This window comes from Brachypodium distachyon, chromosome 5, assembly GCF_000005505.3.
Source record: "Brachypodium distachyon strain Bd21 chromosome 5, Brachypodium_distachyon_v3.0, whole genome shotgun sequence".
NCBI lineage: Eukaryota > Viridiplantae > Streptophyta > Magnoliopsida > Poales > Poaceae > Brachypodium > Brachypodium distachyon.
Window position 1 is genome coordinate 26,869,790 of NC_016135.3, and position 24,482 is coordinate 26,894,271.

At 46.1% G+C, this 24,482-nt stretch overlaps 4 protein-coding genes and 1 pseudogene across 4 annotated transcripts; 3 read left to right on the top strand and 2 right to left on the bottom strand.

Annotated features, from left to right (window-relative positions):
- The first annotated feature begins 5,433 nt into the window (after positions 1-5,433).
- LOC104581459 lies at positions 5,434-6,373 on the top strand. Its single transcript, XM_024456242.1, has one exon. It carries the CDS (start codon positions 5,480-5,482, stop codon positions 6,074-6,076), a length of 597 nt encoding a protein of 198 aa, XP_024312010.1. The 5' UTR covers positions 5,434-5,479; the 3' UTR covers positions 6,077-6,373.
- Positions 6,374-6,996: 623 nt separating this feature from the next.
- Positions 6,997-10,124, top strand: LOC100832005 (zinc finger CCCH domain-containing protein 31). The gene is made up of 3 exons (XM_003580719.4): positions 6,997-7,221; positions 8,224-8,284; positions 9,136-10,124. The coding sequence occupies exons 1-3, from the start codon at positions 7,149-7,151 to the stop codon at positions 9,896-9,898; spliced, it is 897 nt and encodes a 298-aa protein (XP_003580767.1). The 5' UTR covers positions 6,997-7,148; the 3' UTR covers positions 9,899-10,124.
- A 277-nt stretch (positions 10,125-10,401) lies between these two features.
- Positions 10,402-13,703, top strand: LOC100832297 (probable plastid-lipid-associated protein 13, chloroplastic). The gene is made up of 7 exons (XM_003580720.4): positions 10,402-10,722; positions 11,120-11,241; positions 11,355-11,438; positions 11,570-11,666; positions 11,961-12,177; positions 12,640-12,692; positions 13,398-13,703. Exons 1-7 carry the CDS (start codon positions 10,507-10,509, stop codon positions 13,503-13,505), a joined length of 897 nt encoding a protein of 298 aa, XP_003580768.1. The 5' UTR covers positions 10,402-10,506; the 3' UTR covers positions 13,506-13,703.
- A 304-nt stretch (positions 13,704-14,007) lies between these two features.
- Positions 14,008-15,432, bottom strand: LOC106865548 (skin secretory protein xP2). Its single transcript, XM_014895724.2, has one exon. The coding sequence runs from the start codon at positions 15,175-15,177 to the stop codon at positions 14,695-14,697; it is 483 nt and encodes a 160-aa protein (XP_014751210.1). The 5' UTR covers positions 15,178-15,432; the 3' UTR covers positions 14,008-14,694.
- Positions 15,433-19,369: 3,937 nt separating this feature from the next.
- On the bottom strand, positions 19,370-23,301 carry LOC100828143 (annotated as a pseudogene).
- Between the last annotated feature and the right edge of the window lie 1,181 nt (positions 23,302-24,482).

Below are 24,482 nucleotides of genomic sequence, written 5' to 3' on the forward strand. Positions count from 1 at the left end.
AAGAACAAGCAATTGTTACCACTTATTTAACTGATGGATTTTTTTCGCAAAAGGGATCACCCGGTCTTTGCATCGAATCGACGCAGACAACCATTATTTAACTGATGGATGACTTGGTCCATATATAATTGTTGCCATACCGCATTTTGTTAGATCCTTCTGCTGAAAATTGTTCATGCTGCACTGAATTTACAGATCACAATGGGGAATTAATAGCATATGCCTTGAATGGTTCATCCAGAATTTAACCTTGACTGTCTTTGCATCTTTATATTCTTTGCATCCATAACTATCCACTATATAAACAGATCAAGCCATGCAAATTTTTTCTCAAGAATTGATTCGAAAGAAACTGAACTTTTCCCTTGGGAATCACACGAAATGGATATCCTTAACTAACCAATTACATTAACAAATCCAAATAAAGTAGTACTATGAAATCCTCCAATATTTTTTAGGTCATCGGGGAATCCACTGGGGTCACTCGGCCTTTCAAAGATTATAATAGCAGGTAGTATTAATTCGGGGACCATTGGACAGTTAATTTTCATCTTTAGAATGAGAAACCAATGTCGATGCTAGCGCGGCCGTCCCCAGTCAACAACAGATCAGATTCAGAGACCATCGAATCAATCAAGAGAATACATTGCTGAAGAATGAACACACCACGCCATGCATGATCTAGCCGCTGCTTAATTAACACACAAATAAAGACATCATCTGCGGTTGTACATGCAAGTAACTTGATGTAAAACTCGACCTGCAAAGGGGTAAGCCACCCCCAGGCATTTGCATTAAGAAGACATTCTCACGCAGGTCGAGAAACCCCCGAACCCCTGCCTCAACACCATACATAGCGGCATCGAAGCACGTGTGAGAGCAGGTGGGCCTTAGGTCTGTGCTTAAGGCGTGGGACAGACGAGAATTTTTTTTAACCCCAGCCTGAAATTCGCTCTCACGGGGAGTCAAACTCAAGACCTGAGGAGTGCTACTACAGTTGTTCCTTAACCATTACGCCAAGGCCTCGTTCGCAAGTAACTGGATGTACAGAATTGCTCAAGAAATACATGCAGATGGAGGCATATATGGATCGAAAAAGAAGTGATTCGGCGACGATCTTTACGCAAGTTCAGATCGATGCGGACGTGCAGGGCGTCCAACGTGGAAAGGATTAGAGAAAAGGGAAGAATCTCATCCGGATATGTATGTATATAGAGCTTTTGGTCCTGGGGCCGCGGCCGGTTGGGACGTTTGCTGCTGCTGCAGGAGTTCAAGAGGCGGGAGAAAGGAAATTTTTAGCTCCTGAAAGCCTCAAGAGCCATCATAAGAAACTAGCTCATTGGCTCCACGAAACCTTGCCTGATTAGTTCCTTGAACTTGTCGTTGCCTCGACCAAACAAGAGAATAGATTAAGTAGATGGAGAGAGATGACAGGTGTCTGCCGTCTGTGCGTGTCTGCCAACCCTGGATTAGGACAGGATTGTTATCTTTGCCAGATCTGGCCTGTTGTCATGTTTCCCAGGCCTGGACATCGTCACGGCCGTCGTCATCAGATATTTGGAACCTAGCTTGGCTTTGGAGGACTGCTTTCGATCAGCAGTGCTAATCAGGGCATCTTTTGGTTGGGCTTTTGTCATAGCTAAGTTGGGGCAAATAAGCTAGTGTGGTTTACCATGAAAGTGTGATTAGTAAAACCAAGAGCCAAAAATATGTGGTAGAAGTTGCTCGCCAAAAAGAATTGTGGTAAAAGTTGGAAAGATGTATAGAGTGCGCCTAAAGATTTTCTATTATGGCTTATGAGTTACGAGTAATCATAAACATGGAACCAAACAGGCTCTAAATTTTCCGGTCCTTCATTTTAACATATTAAACCTACAACCTCGTCGGCTCGATAAGAGAATAGAACAATAAAAGCTTCTGTCCATCTTCCGATGAGTTATGTCACTGTTTATATTTAGGTGGTCAGCGGTGACGATTTTATTTGTTCAGCCGGCAAAAGATGGTCCGAAACTGCGCACCGAGAGTCACGATTTCGAAAAATTGGAAAAAAAACAAAAAACATGATCTATAGCCCGTGGAACAGGTTTTTTTTTGACCGGCCAAAAATGACCTTAAACTTTGTGCCAGGGTCCACTATATTGAAAAATCGGTGCAAGAACGAAAATGTGTCCTACTAAAGAAAAAGAACCCATGGACCAAACTAACGAGCGTGTTGCTTTTCTTTTAGGGAAACTAGAGCGTGCTGCAAAAAATGGGATTTCCAACTTAGCAGGAAGGTCTTATTGGGCCGGTTCTTGTGAGTAGACCTAGTGGGCCTCGGATAAGATGTAGGCCCGCCGACAGGAGACAGGAGGCCGATTTGCAGGCCGAATTGAAGTGGTTGCGCGGGCCAGCCCAGAGAGAAACTAGTTCCGCTAAAAACAAGATTTCGTCAGAGATCTGAAACAGAACAAGCGGCTGCATTCCACATCGATCGCATCTCTCTCGCTAAGAAAGGGAAAGAAAAAAAAACATGCTCTATTTCGTACATTTTCGCCTGCAATTAATAGTATTGTGCTGTTTTCCCCTTCGGCTGATAACAAGAGAAGCTAGCTAGAGAGCTTCGATCGATCGATTTTTCGACGCAGTAACGTTCCCAGAAGAACTGATTTCTCGCTGTGTATACTGATGGGTTTGTTGCATGTAAAACAAAAAAATTTCTACGAGAAGTGCGGAAGAAATTCAAGATCATATCTACTAGATGTAAATAACGAGAGGGATTATGAGCATCATATCCTCATAGACCACAAAACGTTATGATCACGGGATCGTTGTTGGTGTAGTGAAACTTTCGATGAGATCAATCTCAGTGTAGAACCGACGACACCTCCTTGGTATCCACACGTTTAGCTTCACGTCGTCTCCTCCTTTTTGATCCAGCAAGCGAGGGGAAGAGGTCGATGAGATTCCAGCAGCACGACGGCGTGATGGTGGCTATGGTGGAGAGCTCCGCGGGCAGGACTTTGCTGCGCGTGAGAGAGGAGGAGGAGAGGGGCTCGGGGGAGAGAGATCCAGCTAAGAACTTGGTGTGTCCTCTCCTCCTGCCCCTCCCCTCTATTTATATAGGGGGTGGTGGCCAGGGTTTGCCCCTCCTCTGAGAGTTTAGGGCCGGCCAGGGGAGGGAAAGTAGTCCTGAGACTCCTTCCCACGTAAGGTCTCCCCACGTACGTGGTTTTCACCTCGTGGTGGAGTCCCCCACGGTTCCGTCTCAGGAATATTCCGGAACATTTCAGAACCTTCTAGAATATTCCCGGTCAATACCGGAAAATATTCCGAACTTTTCTGAAACCCTGAAACAGCTTTTTCATATATAAATCTTTATCTCCGGACCATTCCAAAGCTCCTCGTGATGTCCTGGATCCCATCCGAGACTCTGAATCAATTTTTGATATCACCATCTATTTATCTCATCGAACCCTAGTGACATAAAGCGTTAAGTGTGTGACCCTACGGGTTCGAGAACATGTGGACATGACCGAGACACCTCTCCGATCAATAACCAATAGCGGGATCTGGATGTCCATAATGGCTCCCACATATTCCACGAAGATCTCATAGGTTGAACCACGATGTCGAGGATTCAATTAATCCGGTATCCAATTCTTTTTGTCTCGCGATATATTACTTGCCCGAGATCTCGTTACTGGCAAGTTCTCTTTACTCGTACCGCAATATAATATCCCGTGACTAAACACATTAGTCACATGCTTGCAAGCTCATTAGGATGTTATATTATCGAGAGGGCCAGAGATATCTCCGTCACATGAAGTGACAAATCCCAGTCTTGATCCATACAACCCAACAAGCATCTTTCGAGATACCTGAAGAACACCTTTATGATCACCCAGTTACGAGATGACGGTTGACGTCCACAAAGTATTCTTTCGGTACTAGAGAGTGGCATGATCTCATGGTCTAAGGAAATGATACTTGACACAATAAAAACATTAGCAATTTAAACTTAAGTGACACGATCAAAAGTTATGCTTAGGTTTGGGTCTGTTCATCACATCATTCTCCTAATGATATAACCTCGTTAATAAATGACAACACATGTCTATGGTTATGAAACCTTAACCATCTTTTAATCAACGAGCTAATCTAGTAGAGGCATATTAGGGACACGGTATTTGTTCATTTATCCACACATGTATTTAGTTTCCTGTCAATACAATTATAGCATGAATAATAAACATTTCTCAAGAACAAAAAAATATGATAATAACAAATTTATTATTGCCTCTATGACATATTTCCAACATATACGTTCTTTCTTCTCCGGCTACAGCAAACCTTCTTGCTAGCTCCAGTTATTACGACAACAGCTGAACCCAAATCATCGCTTAATTCGATTAGAATCCCATGGACACACGTATGGATGGATGGATGCATGTCACACTCTGCAACCCAGCTGGGTATCCCAACAACTTAGATTCCGGCGATCGTGCGCGCCGGACGCATGAGCACACCCACCCCCAGCTGGTGCAAGGATACCTAGGCTACTTCATCATCATCTCTCTCTCTTGGTTGTTATCCAATGCATGCATCGATCGAGAGATGACGTTTGAAAGTGTGATGCGCCAATTAACAACAGCTTTTGGAGCAACAAAAACGGGGAGGAGGAGGAAGGAGAACCGGGGATGGAAGTGAACTGACTAGGTTAGAACATCACGCGACGTTCCGTGTGGGAGAAGAGCGTATGAGTTGATCTTGGTTTTGTTGCTCAGAATGGGCGATCAGGTCCAGCTGTCGAGCACTTTTCGCCAGCTAGCGACCTCTGCAGGAGGCTGGAGTTTGTTCAGTGTCCAGCTATCTGATGGGGTTGGTTAGCCAGTGACGTCCAATTTGCATGGTCTTGAGTTCTTGTGTGTGTATGTCTCCAGCTGCAGGGTTTGCTCAGATTTGGAACTAGTCCTGAAACTGTACGTTCCTTCGATCGGACTTTCAGAGCGTCTTAAGAGAATTTACAAAGATCGATTATATATCTTTTATTTGGTAAATTCAGATGAAATATCACATATATGTATTTTGTGGTAGGGATCACATAATTAAGGAGCAGATCGGCTTGGTTGTACACATATACTCGGTTAATTAGTGCAGTCGATCGATCTGCATGCCGGCTCAACGCCCAGGTGATCAGCAGCAGCTAGCTTTGTCCAGATGGCACGTTAAAACTTTGCCGTCTAGCTAGCTTACCTGAATGGCTGAATGAGCAAGCAGATGCTGAATTACAATGGCAGTCAAAGTCCTCAGTGAGCTAGATTAATCAGCTAGCAACCGAGAGACTCTTCGGCCATACATACACGACACTCACACGCGTCCTCTCGCCCTGCCCCTTCCCTATAAAACGACGCAGCGAGAGCGCGCGGCATATATGCTCACACAACGGCGAGCTCGACCGGCCCAGCTCAGTAGCTCACTCTCCGATCGGTCTCCATCCATGGCTCCGCTGTCGTTCCACGTGGAGGCGCTTCTCCCGAGCTCGATCGCCCCGAAGAAGCTGGACTCCCTCCTCCACTCTCACGTCTACCCGCAGGTCGCCGCCGTCCTCCGCGCCGTCGCCCGCTTCAAGGCCCTCCTCCTCCACGCCATCGACGATCTCAACAACAACAACAACAACAACAAGAGCGGGAGGCCGGGCAAGAAGAAGATGGCCCGCTTCGTGAAGCTGCAGTTCTTCGGCACGGCTCGAGCGAGGAGGGTCGTCGTCGACCGGCTGCCGCCGGACACGAACGACCGCGCGCGCCGCAGCTCGTACTACGACGAGCGCTCGGCGTGGAACGCGGCGGCGGCGGAGGAGGTCGAGGTGCGCGGAGACGGCGGCACGGCGGCGGAGTGTTGTGGCTATTTATGCTGGCTGGAGGAAGAGGAGGAGAGGCCGTCGGGCGCCGGAGACGGGGAAGAAGGCGAAGAAGAGGAGGAGGTGAATGAGATCGACAGGCTAGCGGAGAGGTTCATCGAGCGGTTCCACGCAAAGTGCCTGCTGGAGAAGCAGGAGTCCTACCGCCGGAGGCACCTCATCGCCACCACCATCTGATCCTTCCTTCCATCCCTAGCCTGCATCCATGAAGAAACAAATTCCAAATCCATGGCGATGGATCGGGGTGGAGTACAGATTCATGCAAGCGGCCCGGACGTGGCAGGAAGAGACCAGGGGAATGTTTTTCTTCAATTCGAGGCGAGCACCGGAACATATGCACGTCGGGCGACGTCAGGTTGCACGTTTAAACAGTCAAAAAACGGGAGATTAATTGTTCTGCTCTGATTCGTTATCCGTATGTGTGAATTCTTTATGTAAAATTCGTTCGTTTAAATCCAAATCCATGGCCATGGATAGCAGCCTCGATCTGGAGGACAGTACGTGGTGCCTGAACGTGATGTACCGTACAGACCTTGTAGTAACATAGCATCGTCGTGGTCGAACGGTGAGGGCAACTCCATCCACGCGACCCAAATCCGTGGCCAAAAGACTCCGTTTGGGTCCCGACCAGAACATGTCTGCACCAGTTGTCCGGCCCCCGTCCGTTTGGGTCTGCAGTGTCCCAAAGCAGTCACCCATTTGGTTCGTTTTATTGGTCATAGACATGCGGGACAGGAAAAGAAAAATAAGCAAAGAAAGGACAAGCGCGGTGCAAAAATGTTGTTTGTCCTGACCCAAATTTGAACCAAATTTGAGTTGAAAATGAGCCGCGACGGATATAAAAAAGCGGATGGTGGCCGAAATGGGTCGCGGCGTTGGGACGTGTCCGTTCAGAGCCAAACGGACCAGTCCGTGCTAAATGGGTCCACCCGTTAAGTTGCCATGAGTGATTTTTTTTTAGGGGAACAGTGAGTGATTCAAGATGCATGGGGCTAACTGGGCCCGGAAACAAACTCCTCGTCCTCGTCGGTCTCCGCCTGAAGGCCCAAACTCCAAAGATTTCGCCTCTTTCCAAGCCCAACAACTCCCATAAGATCCCCCACCTGCACCCCCACGACGCAGCCGTTAACTCAGAACCAAAGAGATTTCCCACTTCGCCTCTTTCCTCCTTCCCCTCCTCCGCCGCTCCGTCTCCGGGAAACCGCAAGCTAGGGTTTCGGCTTCGACGGCGCGAGGGGGTTCACTCGCCATGGACGGGGCCGCCGCCGCCCGCAAGAGATCACGGACGGACACTGCCAACGGAGGCGCCAAGCGCTCGAAAGGTAACCCCTCGCCTCGCCCCGCCCGTGCTCCCCATCCCTAGCTAGTCCCCCGCCGGCTCGGTAAGTCTCCACTTCTGGATGTCGTGTCGTTTTGCTGGGTTTCGCTTCCTGTCTGTGCGTGGCCTGCGCCGCTGGATCTGCAAACTCGACGCTCTCTAGGGTGTTTCTAGGGTTTATTCCGCGAGCGTGGATGCCGTTCCCCAGGAATATTAAACTCATCGAGCTTAACGTTTGGGCTTAGGTTACGAGCGTGCCAAGTGTTTTCGAGACCAATGACGGTATTAAGCTATGTTTGGTTTCTGAGGCTATGCTACTCTAGTGTTTCAATGCTTAGGTGATTAGCTTGACCAGGTGAAGGTAGGTAGAACCTCAGGATAAGAGCATATGAGTACTTAGGTGAGCACACCTGACCACAGAGTATGAATAACAAAACAGCATATGTAGATTGTGTTGCACCTTGGGAAGCAATAGGAGAGGCATTGTTGGATAGATATTCATTATAGGCGTTTTGCAGACAGAACAGTACTTTTGATGTGTGACAATAGAAATACCAACAGACTGCGGTATGCTACTGTAGTACTGTATATACAACTGGTAGGCAGCAGCTAAATGCAACAGAGTGGAGATAAGGATCGCCTGTGTCTAGTACTGTGTGCCTACAAGTGTTCATGCTGTTGCAATTAAGTACTCTCAGTACAGAAAAGAGAAGCCTTGACAACAGAAGTATGCAAAACTCATCTAAGAGCAGGTACTAGCGTACTAAAAAGTTTATGAACATGTGGAACAGATGGTAATTATCATTATCATTTTCAACAATATCCAGTTTAAGTGTAACATGACTATTTTGTGCAGGATAGCCATCAGGAATATCATCTTTATCTTGCCTAAAATTATGTTCATTCATCACATTCATTGGACACAAATTGTATATGTTTACTTGATTAGAAGATTAACAATCCAAGTTCAAGCAAGTGAGAAAATGTAATTAATTTTATGCAACAGAAACGGAGTCACAACAAACTGGTCTATCAAGCAAATCGAAGCCTTGCACCAAGTTTTTCAGGTTCAAATCTTAACCTATCCAAAATAACAGCAGAATGGTACCTTCTAATTTTCACTATGTATTGTGCAGTTAAGAATTCATTCTCCCCTGCAAATTTTATTTTTGATGGAGAAGAATTGTTGTAAATTCAATTCAATGTTGCCAAATCATCACAGTAGATGTATTTGCTATTTTTCTGTCACGATATTGAATAAGATATATAGCATGATAACAATGCATCAATGCACAGTAGATGCATATCACGTTCTCCTTCTGTTATTCCCTGCATTCTATAAATCTTGTCGAAATATTACATGTATCTAGACGCTTTTTAGGTATAGATACATACTTTATTTTGGCAAATTTGAGACAAGAATTATGGAACGGAGGGAGTACTTGGTAACTGGATGTGCATTTAGTAATGAATGAAATCATCCATATAATCTCATACAGATTACATGGGCTATATGCAATATATTGTGTTTTCTGTGGATCTTGGTTGAACTTAATGATAGATGGTTTAGACTTTCTAGAGCTTCCATTTAGAGGAACGGTTTTGTTTTTTGCTGGTGCAAGTTCCTGCATACTGAAAATTGAAAATTGTTAGACAGGACTTCATGCAACTTCTCGATTTTGTTTCTGTTTATATCTCACTTCAGGCCCATAGGCATTTGATAAACATAGATCATACGTGACACTTGTGCATTTGACAACTATGTTCTCTTGGTATGGTAAATGTTCTGTCTTATTATACAGCAAGCACATCAGCATATCGTCCTAACATAATTTTTGAAACGGTTCATCCAGTTCGTTTCTCATTCTGTTTTTTTATTGCAATATCAGTACATAATCTGTAATTTTGAATGATGCAGCACTGTTGGATGTCCTTTTGGTGAGGGCTGTCACTTCCTTCACTTCGTCCCTGGTGGATACCAGGCAGTATCAAAAACACACAACTTAGGCCATGCTGCTGCCTCTGCACCATCAAGAGCTCCCGTGGATCATGGTGCTAATTCTCATCCTGCTCCTGCTGGCAAAACACGCATGTGCACGAAGTACAACACTGCAGAAGGCTGCAGGTTTGGTGACAAGTGCCATTTTGCCCATGGCGAGAGGGAGCTTGGCAGGACGACCTACGAAAGTCCCTATGCTCCTCCTATGGGTGGTCGATTTGGAAGCCGACATGAGCCACATCCAGCAATGATGGGCCCTACAACTGGAAGCTTTGGCGCCTCAGCTACTGCCAAGATCAGTGTCGATGCTGCTCTTGCTGGTGGCATAATTGGGAAGAGTGGGGTCAACACAAAGCAGATTTGCAGAGTCACAGGTGTTAAGCTCTCAATACGGGACCATGAATCAGACCCAAACCTGAAGAACATTGAGCTCGAAGGCAATTTTGACCAGATAAAGCAAGCCAGCGATATGGTGGGGGAGCTGATCGCGACCATAAGTGCCAGCACGCCATTGAAAAATCCTGCTGGTGCAGTGCCCCCTGCAGGCCGAGGTGGTCCTGGTGGCAGGAGTAACTACAAGACCAAGATATGCGAGAACTTCCTCAAGGGCACCTGCACGTTCGGCGATCGCTGTCACTTTGCCCATGGCGAGAACGAGCAGCGGAAGGGTGCGGCTGTCTGAGCCCATGGACTCTCATTCTCCCTTGCCTACTGTGACTATTCTCCCCCGCCATTCTAGGTGATCAGCATGTTGTATTGCGATTTTATGGATTGTGCTTTTAGATTCATCTCTCGATTTAAGAAGTCAAACATTCCTCTACTCGTTATGCCAGTGTAGTTAGTCATCCATCTTTTGAGCTTCTGAGTTCTTTCTTCTGCATGCAATGGCTGGAGCTGTTTTGCCCGAAGATGATTTCTGTGTTAATTTTCTCGTTTTAGCCAATCGTAGCAGTATACTATTGCCAAAAATAGGATTCTGCGCAAGTATCCTGTGTCCCAACTAGTGATAAAACTGTTAATTTGTCGATGGCGTACAGTGACCAGGTTACAGTTAGATGATAGTAGTCTTCAGTGTCTCAAAATTTTCTTTGGCGACATGTCGACAACGTACAGGTCAAGGATACACTTCAGAATTTCAGATGATAATCTTCATTCAAGCAAAAAATTCTATTTACTCTACGTGGCCTTGCCTGGACAGCAGCTTCTAGCAACTGACGGCGGTGGACCGCAGCAAGCAATTCTCCTCGAATTCTCTTCTCTCGGGCTCTTGCACGTCAAAGTCTGTTAGGCATGGCCGCCGCCGCGACGCTCGCCCGGACCTCCCCTCCGCCGCTGCTCCTCTGCGGCCCCCGCGACGGCCGCCTCCGGCTGCGCCTCTCCCCGCGCCGCCCCGCCGCCGGGTGCCGCTGCCGGGCCACGGCGCAGACGTCGTTCCAGGGGGGGCCCGCCGCCAGCTACGCCCGCGAGATGGAGCGCCTCTCCGCCAAGGAGTCCCTTCTTCTCGCCGTGAGCTACACTCCCTCCCCATCCCCAGTACCACTTCCCTTGTTATCCTCCTGCTTCCTCCCTACTTACCAGGGCCACGAGAACGTGCTGGTCCATGTCCATAGATACGAATCATATCCACAGTACTACCATGGCAAACCTCATTTGTTTTGGATTAGTTTCCCCAGTCAGCACACCCAATTTTGCACAATCGTGACCACATCGATAGTTCGATACGAATAAGATCGATGAGCAGCAAACACCTCAATTCTGCAGAGCCAGCCAATTGATTAACCCATGAAGAAGGATAAGTGGTGTTGTATTTGCGTGTTGGCAGTTGAGTTTGCGCCTTCAGGGTTTGAGCTTCAGGTTGATTTCTCGACTAGGTTATGTAATTAAAAACGCTGCTCATTTTCAGTTCAAGGATGCCGGAGGCTTCGAATCCTTGGTTAGCGGGAAGACCACGGAGATGCAGAGGATCGACGTCAATGAGCGGATCGTGGGGTTGGAACGCCTCAACCCCACTCCTCGCCCCACGACGTAAGTTTTTGCAGCTGAAGAAACATCTACTATATGCCGTGGCTTATTTGAGCAGCTTCCACAATGGCAAGAAATTCCATTGATTTAAAAACAAAAACTGTTTCACTTTTCAGATCCCCCTATCTGGAAGGTCGATGGAACTTCGAATGGTTTGGTGACAACAGTCCTGGAGCATTTGCAGCCCGGACTTTGTTTGAGTATGTCATTATTGCTGAGGCTACTGATATTTGCAATTAGCTTACCATTTGAATTAGGTTTCGCCATACATATTCTCATGAGAGTGAGTTATGTAGTATGTGATCACATAACAAGTATGCTCTTTTCGTAGGAGGTCACCTACAAGTGTGGCACACTTTACGGGACTTGATGTGGTGATCAAGGATGGATATTCCAAACTGTCATCTAACGTTAAGTTCTTCAATACGGTAATTCACAAGATGTGGAAACTGGAAAGCTGCTTACAACTATTGCACAATTTTGATCTATCTTTTCAGCTTTCTCAATATTTTTGGAATGCTGTATCGTTTATATGCCTGCATACAATAAGGTCATGGCTTTTGTCTTCATTTTTAAGCACTAGCTCCCATAATCTTACAAGATCCCAGGATCATATTTAAGTCATGCCATTGATGTCTTACCTGGAATATCTGTGTATGATTATGTCGAGTTCTCTTCTTGCACTCATGGTCTCACAATTTGCCACCCTTTGGTCTATGCAGATACAAAACAAATTTGTACTGACTACTCAACTGTCCGTGGAGGGACCTATCAGAATGAAAGAGGAATATGTGGAGGGCTTTTTAGAGACCCCCAAAATCAGTGAGGAAACACTACCTGAACAGCTGAAGGGCTTCCTTGGACAAACTACAGGAGCTCTACAGCAACTCCCTGCCCCCATAAGGGATGCTGTTTCAGAGGGTCTTAAAGTACCTCTTAGTAAGTACACAAGGCTTCAGTGTATTTATTACCTTGGTATTATAGCAATATAATGGTTTAGACTCTAGATTACTATCCTTGTAGCAACTATACAAATTATCAGGTGCAAAATAAGTGCGACACTTTTCCAGTTTTCTAGGACATACTGTTTGTTCAGACAAGGCAACTGCAAGATTTGTTACTGACCTTTTTGGTTTAAAGAACTCTTGCTAGCTTCAATAGAATTGTTAGAATATGCTCTCTTTTTTTCATTGTTACCGTATTAGGAAAAAACTTGACTTTTGACAATAACAATTGAGGAATGCTTCCATCATTCATGTTGTATATCTGCAATATTTAGTGCCCCATATCTCATAATGCTTCGGTATAGTTATGCTGTTTTTCATCTGTGATGCCATGGGTATATAATAACCGTGTTACATGGATTATGTAGTTACTTGCGTGCCTCCTTTTCTCTTACAGATGGAATGTTCCAGCGCTTATTCATGATCTCATACCTGGATGAAGAAATATTGGTATGTGAAATCATGTCACCATAATTTGCACCTGCACACATTTACACTCCAGCTAAAGTGATCACATGGCATCCATATTAAAGTAATAATCTCCCCTCAACGTAGTCTAAATGCCCCTTGATGAGAGGACTGCATTAGTTACGCCCCTTGATGAGAGGACTGCATTAGTTTTAACTTCCACAAAAATGTGGAATCAATCTTAAACACCTGGTTCTATACTACTCCACTGTTCAAATCGAGGTCCTTAATTCCCTGGATTTCATGTTCGCCGGATCCTGTATCCTTTTGAGAATGCTATCAGTCGTAGATAATACAAGAATAGAATATAGTATGAACTGAATTCCATTCATTGGTGAAAGCGATAAGCGAGACCTGAAGAATAATGCACATACTCGTCAGTTTTTTTGTTAAAAAAATCATGGATAAGATGCCAGTTTAAGATGCTAATAATCTGATCAGACTACCAATTAAGTTGGTTATGTAGTAGCATCTTTTTGATTTAACTCAGTGCCATCAGTAATAGACCAAATTGCTGGGGATAACTTTTATTTTGAGAATCCTTTGTTTTAGATAAGTCAATCTAACCATCTATCACAAGTACCGAATGAATGGTTTGAAATCTTGTATTTATTTCGTTAGTACTAAATATTTTGGAACTATCAAAAGGTTGCAACTTCTCATGATTGAGTTCTCTCTCTCTTCTAGATTATCAGAGATGCTGCTGGAGCACCTGATGTCCTCACCAAACTGGAAGGTCCACAACCAAATCCGATCGACACGTCAGACACAGTGATTCCAGAATACCAAAGCTAGTGTTTGGGTACTAACTGGAACATTATGATTAACTTTTTCAAGGATTCCTTCTATTTTTGTGCATGGTAACAGTCACTAGTGTGTAAACTAGCTCTCCCCTTTGTTGCTACTCTCGACTCTCGAGTACATACTTCTATTTTGAAGTTGAGCGGTATTCTTTTCTTTTCTTGAAAAAGAAATCCTGGAGTCGAGTAATAATCGATGGCTATAAAGCAGTGAAATAAAAGTTGAGCTGTAAGATGGCTATAAAGCAGTGAGCTAAAAGTTTAGAGCTGTAAGATAGCTATGAAGCAGTGAAATAAAAGGTTAGAGCTGTGAAATAAAAGTTTAGAGCTGTAAGATGGGCAGCAAATACTTCCTTCATTCCATAATTCTTGTCTCAATTTTTTCCAAAAATGGATGTATCTATTCTTAAAAAGCGTCTAGATACATGTAGTATTTCGACACGAATTATGAAACGGAGGGACCAAATTTTATTTAGCGCAAACTGTAAATTGCTTGATACAGTTCCAGGCTCTCAGGCTGCTTGCAACGTGTGTAAGCTGGCGTCTACAGGCAAATGCCAATTTTATTATGCAGCTCACTGCATCGTTTAAGAATCGGAAAGATGGCAGCTATCCAACGCGGAGGGTGACGTGGCACAATGTACGGTGTTCTCTGGCTCGGTGGTTTTCAATCCGCTCAGTGCTATGTCAGTTACACGATGGTTCTTCTTCTACCTCAGATCAATGGGACCAAACAGCAGCAGTCAGCAGAGTAGCTAGATCACCGAGAGTCTGAGACAGTACATATATTCTGTTCCGCGGGCGTGGATGTCGTGATAAATCGTGACACCACCTTCATCGTTGACACTGCAAGTAGTTCAGTGTCAGATCAGAGCCCTCTCATCCTTGCATGCACCCAGAAAAAAGAAGAAACAAAGTGATGTTCGGAATCAAACAGCCAATGCCAATAGGAAGAATCAAAGGGATCTGGCAATTTCTCCATGTACTACTGTCTCAAATTTCCAAAATGTATGCAACTCGACCGAGAAATGAAATGGAGAAGGCATTGATACAAGGTTTTATCTATCCAGCGGGCAATTAATTGGGGCGACGGACGGTCTCCATAAATCGGACCAAAAATCCTACTGAGGAAGAGAGAATGAATCCAGACTCAGCAGCTCTAAAGCCTCTAATCGGTCAGAAAACTAAAACTCGTCGCCGTTGAGAAGGAAGTCTTCGAGCCCCTGGAAGAAGGCGTCGTTCGATTCTGCTTCCACCTCCCCTAACGCGCGCGCCGCGAGCCCTTCCTCCTCCGCCGGGGACGCCGCCGCCTCCCCCTTGGTCTCCGCCGGTGGTGGGGCGACGACGGCGGGCGCGGGGTCGGGAGAGCCGCCGGCCGCGGGCAGGGACGACGACGACTCCCCGGCGCTCTCGGACGACGACGCCGGAGTCGAGGAAGAAGACGACGCGCCCCCGCCGCCGCCCTTGGGCATTCCCGTGAGCCGCTGCACGAGCTCGCGGAAGTGGCGGGCGTCCGTCTTGATCACCTCCGGCGCCAGCACGTGCACGATCCTGATCTTCCGCGCCTGCGCCTGCGCCGGCGCCGGCGCCGCCGCCTTCCCGATGCGTGGCCCGGCGATCGCCGGAGCCCTGGAAGGGTGCTTCACGGCGGGGGAGTGCGGCGCCATTCTCGCTTCTCCTCGAGATGCGAGAGGTCGGGCAGAGGAGAGGAAGTGAGGAAGAGAACCAAGACGGTGGCTTCAGAGATGAAGACGAGGAGGTTTATATAGAGTCCGCCGTGGATTCTGGGCCGTTGGATGCTGGTTACCCACGCCGTTGGATCGATCCAACCGCACCAATTGCTAAAAATTATTTGATATTTATGTAGTCCATACCAAAAAATATTTGGCAGTGCTGGAAAGATATATATGAATTTAATGTCGATTAATCGTATTAAAATCGTGCGATTTTTCGTCGCATGCAAATCGTTCGATAGGGTACACGTGTTTGCGCCGGTCGCCGCCCGCCGTTCGATCGGCACGACAATCGATGTGATAAATATATAATAACGGACTACCTATTCTGGCGGTACGGAGATATGCGCGAAGTAAATGTCCGTATTAATTCCAATTTATATTTCGCTCGATTGTTTGAAATCCGCCATGATCCCCACACACCGTTTTAGCGGCAATGCGAAAAACGTGTTCGATTTTAATTATGGGACGCCAGAGAATTGTGAGAACATTTGTGAATGAATTTAGAAATAAACCCTTGTTTTGTCATACTCCTCCTGGCCCATATTACGTGTCTCAAATTTACCCAAATATGAATGTATCTATGTTTTAAAAACGTCTAGAGACATGTAATATTTCGACAAGTAATATGGGTCGGAGGGAGTAATATAATTCCACAATGTATATATATGGTGTTTTCTTTTTGTGTTTTCAAAAACTTAGGACTTGTTTGGTGTTAGTGTATTTTTTAGTCACTAGTATTTTGGGTTTTTGAGTGTTTTTCTAAAAAATACTAGTTCGAGAAGTGTTTTAATTTGATACAAAAATGAAGTGTTTTGTTGAGAAAAGTAGGAATAATCCCCTCCAAAGTCTTCCTACCAAACAACCATTTGAGGTTTGTAGTGTTTTTCAATTTGGAGTGATTTATATCTAAAAAACACTTCAAAAACTCTAGTACCAGACAGGGCCTTAAATGTCCTACTAACGAGGTAAAGCAAATCTGTACCTAGCTACATCTACATGCAGGAAATCTGTTCTTATCCACTTCCAAATCAGGTGCTACATTGTTCTGGAAAACTCATTGCTTGCATTATCTTTCCTGGTTTTTCTTTTTCGACAGTTATAGGTAGCAGATTATTTGCTACGCAGCAGTACAAAAAAAAAGATGGACGCCCGTGCATTCCATACGAAAGCGATGCTGGATATATATTTTTTTTTCTCAAAAAAGAATGCTGGATGTTCCGTGATAAGATTGTAAGAAGATGCAGCACGTACACTTTTTTTTATCTGATTTGATCCGGCTCATTTTAATCGTTTGCTGCCTGTTTGGATATATCCCATATTCCCATGCATGTGAGGATGCCATTTTTGTTTTGGCCGGCAAATAGGATCATCTCAGTCCATGCGACATTGGTCTTCAATTTTCAAAGCGCGCGCCAAGTTTGAACTTCTAATAAGCCCTCTAGAACAATTGGCATTATATTCATTTTACACAAAATCAGCTATAATATACTTGTGCTATACACAAATGGACTAGAACAGAAAAAGAAAGTCCAGTTGAATATAGTATATATGGAACAGACGATCGACGAGGTTTCCCTGTCTGTTAAGGATATTATTTTTTTTTGCAGGGATGCATGCATGTGAACACATGCACAACAATTTTTCCAACTGACGAACATATGTGTATGTATGCACTGTCACGCGAGATGGTTTTTCCCGGACCTTGACTCCTTGAAAAGTCAATGAGAACGCGGGGCTGGTTACTTTACATGCACCAGAGTAGCCAACCAACCTCTATCAAAAGTAAACTCCAGACCCCACACACTAGGGGCCGGCCGGCCGGTACGGTGGCGTACATCTTTCCTTCCGAGACAAAAAATTAGCTAGTGTAGCACACAACATCAAATAACGAAATCGATCACCACCGCGTACGTACGTGTGATCGTGTGGATAGTAATAAGAAACCACCAGCTCGATGATGGAGAGGTGCAAATTTAGCAAGGCCTTGTGAACGACCGAGAGATCGCAAAGACGACCGACTTGGTTAATATTTTCCTTTTTCCCGGCCGCGTCGTGTTCGTTTGCTTTGCCTATTTCTAATCGATGGCGCGCCCCTGTGAGTGTAGTCTGGTGTCAACTTATCATGCATGCAAGTAATTTTGGTTGCATCGATTCTCGGGACGCGGGTTTTCTCCAGTTGCGATCGAGCGAGGTGCATGTGATGTACTGCCAATGATTAAGTTTGCCGTATGTATAAGATGGTGGCAAGCTAGCTAAGTAGCTAGCGCTGGTTTGGCCGTGTGGATCGAGGCAGATCATCGTTGGGAAATTGGATGATGGATTAATCGGACCGGATGGGAAGGTCACGCGGTTGGCTTTTCACCGTGGCGTGGCGTGGCGTGTGGGCACGGAGCAGGTGAGGTTCGTACGAGGTTCGTACGTGTCGTCCGTGCAATGCAAGCCGTCCTCGATCCCTCGATCGGCCGTTGCCACCAAAAGTTTTGGTCCAGAACCCTTTAAGCTAGCTGGCCTTTTGGTGTGATCCTGACCCCATGGATGCGCGGGACGCACGCACCGGCCGGCAGGCATTGGCATGCAACGCGTACGTACAGTCTGCGCCTGCGTTTTCTCCTTCTACTTGCGTGGCTTCGTGGTGACGACGCCCGCGGGCTAGCTCGTGCGGACAGGAGGAATCAGTCCAGTACATACATAAGCTGCTGTACGTACGTACGACGTACAGTACGGGATCGAACGGTGCATGCGTGCATGCAAGGCGGTTGCGGCCCCAAGCTCGTGCTCCGGTATGCGCATCACCACGTGCATTGTCCATGCATGCATGCAATCAACGGGGGCCCGTAAATGGGAATTTTGGTTTACGTGTCCATATATTCTGTGCATGCACACAACACAAAGTATTTTATATATATACGGTCTCCATTAATTTAAACGGATGAATGGATTTTGCCCAAATTTCACTTGGATGTACGAACCAGACCAGAGCACGGCTACGTACGTACCCTTAATTTTGACTACGGAGTAGTGTCCAAACAGTACAAAGCGACCTGACTTCTTAGATCACCTTGAAGAAGATTTCCTCTTCGCAAAAAAGTGTGTGAGAGAGAGCTCCCTCGCTCACAAAAAGAAAACAAGACAGTCGTACGTTACGTACCTCCTCCATCCAAAAACGATTCCAATTTTGTTTGTGGCCACCAAGACATGTGGCTCTTATGTATGGAGGTCGTTGGGCTCATAAGCCCAAGTCTTATTAGGGGTTTGGGCCATGAATGGGAGACCGACCGACTAGCAGTCGGCGATCGGGCCCAATTAGCTAGCAACATCTTCACGTCCGTCCATCTCGTGCTGTGCCCACACTTTGGGGCCTGCCTTCGTTCGATTCACTAAATTCTTTTCCAATTCTTTTTGGGGTCGTACACTTTTTGAACACTTATGATTAATAAAGTAGCGTCCTAGATTAATAAAGTGGCGTCCTAGTTTTGTAGAAAAAATATTACGGAGTAAATTCTTTTTGGGGTGGATAATTCAATTTTGTACCGCGGGAAGTAATGTCGAGCTTCCCATTGTTCAACAAGATCCTTCGGTTAACAGGTTAGTTAGAGGATATTCTTCATGAGTTTGAACCGAATTGTACTATATAATCTCCAACCTGTACAGATGATGGTTGCCGTTCAAAGATTTCTCGTGTCCAACTCAAACCCTAACCTGTGCACAGCATCCATCTTGTTAGACCAGGCAAATGACAGTGCCACGTTTTTAATTGGCATCCAACAGAACAGCAATGCATAGCGATTTTCGATGGTTTTGCGTCTCGTGAAATTCGGCTGAGCCATCAGCTCCGTGTTAGACATGATCATCTGAGCTTCTCATATGTGGAGACATTTCCAACGAGTAAAACTGAAGAGAAGTAAAGGCGTTCAACAGGTTAACTGAACCGGCGCTCGAAAACACATATGGATACCGTCCATAAAAACAGACACCATGTCAAGAGGCTCGGAAAATGCAGCCAAAAGCGCAGGACAAAACAAAGAATTTTTCCTGATATTAACCAGACAAGCAAACAAAGAAAAGGAATGCTTTGGGAACCTGAGTGGGGTTCTTCACTGCGTCCAGCACAAGCGTTTGCCTCGGCAGAAATGCAATATATGCAGGTTCTCTGTTACATGCCAGATGCTGACAGGATTTGATTACAAATACTGGTGGTATATGTTAGGCTTCCAACAAGGCATCAGACATAATATAAAGCAACAACAGATTGCCATGTTGAGCCAGATTCATGTCAATCACCACAACCAGATTCCAGGAAAGAAAACACAAGGCAAATAAATTTAACAGCGATGAGCATAGTTCAACTAGCTTAGATTGATGCTCTAAATCGCAGCAGCAATTCAAGATCCGTAGTCAGCAACCATTAGCATCTGTGAGATGCACTAGCATTGGCGAATGACAATAGTTAATTCAACAAGATTCGATCCTAATCCTAGATAAGATTAAGGCCTAGGGCGCTCCTTGAGCACAGGTTACCGGGATAACAGTTAACAGTCAGTCAGAAAGCTGCAGTGTCGAACGCAACTCCGCCAGGATGCTTTGAAACCGAAGTTCATCGCCACTGCATGCCTCTTGAGTAGTGTTAACCTCTGCTTTCAGCCTGAGGAGCTCCGTTGCAGACTGCTCTGCTTCAGCACGAACGGACTCAAGCTCCTGCTCAAGCTGAAATGCAGTTTTTTTCCTTCTCATTAAGCAATGACTCTTTCTCTGGTACCGATTCTTTCAACTTGTCCAGGTGTACTACATGCTTGTTGTGATCCAGTTTGGTCTCGAGAAGTTTATTCAGGATATGATGCAAAGACTCAACATCAAACCCATTTTCTTGAAAATGGGCAAGAGCACTGATCTTCCCTTCAAATGATGCAATGGTGTCTTCTATGCTGGATTTGTTCACACTGTCAACTAAGCTGGCATACGCCACCATGCGACCATAAGCCCTTCCTTCACGCAATTCTGGAAGAAATTTCTCAAGTGGACGGAAATGGGGTTGCTGTGGAACCTTCCGCAACACTTCCATTATTTCAGTTAAACGCCATAGGGTTGAGCTCCTTAATAGAATGTTGTTCATGGTGCACTGTGAGCTCTCAGGAGTCAGAGAATCTAATTTGATTGGTAGGTCATCCACGTTTTCCTCATCAAGAAAACCTGCCATCAACAAACTGCTATAACTACAAGATACAATTAATGAACATTTCTACCATGGGTAGTTTATACAACACATACCTTGTTCATTACAAATGGATTTGAAGCCTGGGGGTACCAAGGGAGGCAGTTCTTGATTTTCTCCTTCATTTGCATTTATCTCCAAATTCCTGCTGAGCTGCTGCGGGGTATTAAGTCCTCTCTCATTCAACTGTCCCTGAACAAATTGACCAGGTGAAAAGCCGCCAACTAATAGAAATATCTTATCAAGACAAAAGTCCTTACTTCCATGGACGACTCTTTTACAGTCGCTCCGCCACCTCCTTTGTACCTTCCTTCCGTGCAGTATTAGCTGCTCTGAAGCCTTGCTTTGCAGCTGCTCCAGGTTGTACAACAATATTTAGATCATGATAATTTGATAAACGATATGGTTGATTGATCACTGTTAAGATGAACCACTACTTACATTTCATAGAGGAAAAACCATTTGTATTTGAGCCACTACCAGTCCCTCTTGACACCTGCAAAAAGATTAAAAAGCAGATCAAATAATGTACATGAATATAGATAATATAAAGGAGGAGTATAATGTAAAATTAGGCATACCGCATCAGACACCCTTATCTGTTTATCCAGCGGTGAAGGGGTGTTGAATGCAGATGCATTCCCAGCACATATAGTTTCCTTACAGTAGATATTGTTGTTACCCTTCAACTGAATCTGCACCTGGGAATGATTAACAAGAACAATAACTATAAATGATTTGCATGTAACCGTCACTTCAACAGTAAAACACAATGATGGGTACTCACGTCTAATCTTGATTCGTGCTGAGGTGTGGTATGTTCTGAGGAAGCATGACGAAGCCCATCTATAGGTGTGCTGCAGTGGAACTCACTATCTTCTGTGGAAGGACTTGGAAATTATTCTTTTTAGGAGAACAAGATTTTGGAGAATCACTGCTTGCTAGTGACTTGGGCAATGCAGATAATGTAGTGTCCATCGCAGACTCCAACTCGTGTTGAGAACCTCCACTCAACTCTTCAGGTTTTTTCTTTGTCAGTTCTTTCCTTGACCTTTTTTTGGCCAAAGATTGAGTCTGTTCATCATCACTGGATGCTAACTCACCAAGCGAGCTTAGACGTTTTCCAGATAGAGACTGCTGCCTATTACCTTGACTCTGTATAAGTAAAGAAATGTTTACAAGAAATTTGAATTGTATGCAAATGAAATATGATAAAAAAACAGTTATACTGATTTTTTCAAGTTGTATAGAAACCTTTGACATGAGCATACTTGTTATGTTTTTCCTGCATAGTATTCTTGTATATATTTCAGAGAGCATCTCAATATCTTTAGCAACAATATGAAAGAAAATCTGAAGTCTAATTATCCCTCCGATCGGAGGAAGTAGAAATCATTGTTGATTCTGCAAGCAAATCTTTATATTAATTAATTGCTCTTCAAGAAAATTGTTCAGAATTTCATTACTATGAACCTCATGTCCTGAGAACTCAGAAGCTGCATATTTAAAAGATACTCCGTACTTGGCCAATGGATTGGGGCACGAGGGTAATGAATCACTGATATCTGATTCTGAAGTATAATCTTCCGCATACATTAACAAAATTACCTCCCAAAGATGCATCGCCTAACTTTAATCTAATCTTTCAATGCATTGTGAAAACAGCAAAAAAAACTAGCAGTATTTACACCATCCACAAGAATATGTCGACAAAACACTAAAATTACTGAGTAATTAACAGGTATACACAGGCACAGGTAGGAACTGAATTTCGCCACTATTACCTTAGCACTCCCAATCCTCCCATGCTTGCCATTCCACTTATACTGAGGCTTCAGCAACTCTGGTAGCATATTCAGCAGCAGCTCTCTTCCATTGATGCAAACCTCGTACCCGCCGTCTCTAATAACAGGCCTGCGCACCACCCCTGGTGACCACGCCCCATCACAATAAGCCTCCACCGCTGCACCGGGCCCAAGCCTGAACTCGCTCTGGCGCGGAGAGTGCTCCACGGCCGGCCGGATCAAGAGGCAATGCAGGTACTCCGTCACCTCCTGGCCCTCCAGATCGTACTTCACGAGGTAGCTCAGGGTATCAATGGCCTTCACCACCGTCGCAGTGAACCACGAGTAGCCCTACAACTCCCGCTCCCTCCCAACCTACACCTTCTCCCCGACGGTATAAACCCTAAGGGCGTGCTTATTCGGCCGCGCGTCGTCGGCGACCACGGCCTGCGACGGGACCCATTGACCGTCGACGTAATCGCGGCGCGGGCGGACGTGGCGGGGGTCCTGGAAGGGGATCACCACGCGCTCGCGGGGGTTGGGGAAGGCGACGGTGAGGACGGGTTCGGTGGCGAGGACGATGCCGGGCCACCAGCCGTTGATGTGGAAGGCCTCGACGATGTCGTGGGGGCGGAGGAGGGCAGAGGGGGGCGGCGGGGGGCGGACGCGGACGCGGGAGGCGGCGCCGGAGGAGTCGTCGGAGAGGAGGCTGGCGTAGGTGACGGTGTAGCGGGGCCGGTGCCCGCGGCCGCTCGGGGGGACGAAGCTGTCCACGGTGGCCTCGAACCAGGCGCCGTCGACGCGGACCTCGACCTCGGCGCCGCGGGGCAGCGGAGCGAAGGGGTGCTGCTGCGGAGAGGAAGGGCTGATCGGGGACTGCGGCCGCGGAAGCCGGGAGGAGGAGCCCTTCGGCGCCTTGCTCCAGCCGTGGCTGCGGCTTCGGCCGGTTGCCGCCGGCGAGCGGCCGGACATTTCGGTGAATTGAAATGGCGTTTTGCCGTTGGAGGCTTTGGGGCACAGCTACTGCGTGCTGCTCTCCTCTCTTTGCATCTTTCTGCCCACGCCCTGCATCCCCACGTGGCCACATGTCGTCGTCCTCTGACGCTTGGATTCAATGCAAAACTCAAAAGCCTTAGCCAATCCACCAGGTGTGATCTACACCCACCGTGGTAAGGCCTCTTCGAGGGGTGAGACCGATTTATCATCCCTATTTGTCTATTTAAGGGGTGTTGACAAACATGGTTGAGTAAAATATTAAGTTGTCCAATGGTAATTTCATTTATTTCTTCATGAGTCTTTAACATGTGAAAAAAAAATTTGGAGAAAATTTGGATGAGTTTTGCACAAATGTGGATTCCTCATACTCTTTTCCTAAATTTGGAAAAAAAATGGGGATGTGGACCAACTTTGGACAAATGAGGTTCCCTTGAGTTGTGTATTTTGCTCATGAACCTCATATGTCGAACAAATAAGGAGGATTCGAGGGTTTTCTTTGGAGATGCCCTAACCAACCACATGTTCCCTCCTCTTTTCTATTCCTCTGACCCCATCTAATTAGCAGATTGTTGGGTCTCATTCCTCACATCCAATCGTTTTTCTCTTGCTCTCTCTTGCGTCCATCTCATCTCTCTCCCTCGCGTCTGTCTCCTTTCTTTCTTTCTCCTGCCGCAAGGTTGCAAGGCCACCATGATACCCCGATGAAGAAGAGAAGTGCCCGAAAAGGCGCGAGATCCGCCTGCTCCGCGCCACGATCTAGCCGCCGCCAGCTTCCTCCACCCCGGATCCGCCTGCTCCGTGCCACGATTTGGCCGCCGCCGGCCTGCTCCGCGTGAGATCTGCATGCTTCGCGCCGGGAATCACTCTATGCCCTCGAGACGCACTCAGGCCGTTGCCTGGGCTCGGCCGTCGCCGCCGTGGGCATGGGCTCAGCCACCACCGCCCTGGGCTTGGCCTCGGTCGTCGTCGCCGCACGCTCCTAACACCTGCTGCCTCCCACTGTTCCCATGTCAGGCAACCACCGAACAGGTTCCTGCCACCGAGTGGTTAGAGGTATTTTGATTTCTAGCTTAGCTTGATTTTCTATTGATTTGTATCTTCTGTTTTGTACTAATTTTGCACCGGTGGTACTTTGATTATTTGCAGGTGGAGTAGATCAAAGTTTCCTTTCATGAACATATTGAGTTTTTTTTTCTTCCTGTCATGATCGTTTTGATCTCATGGAGCCTGCGGATAATGCAAGAGGG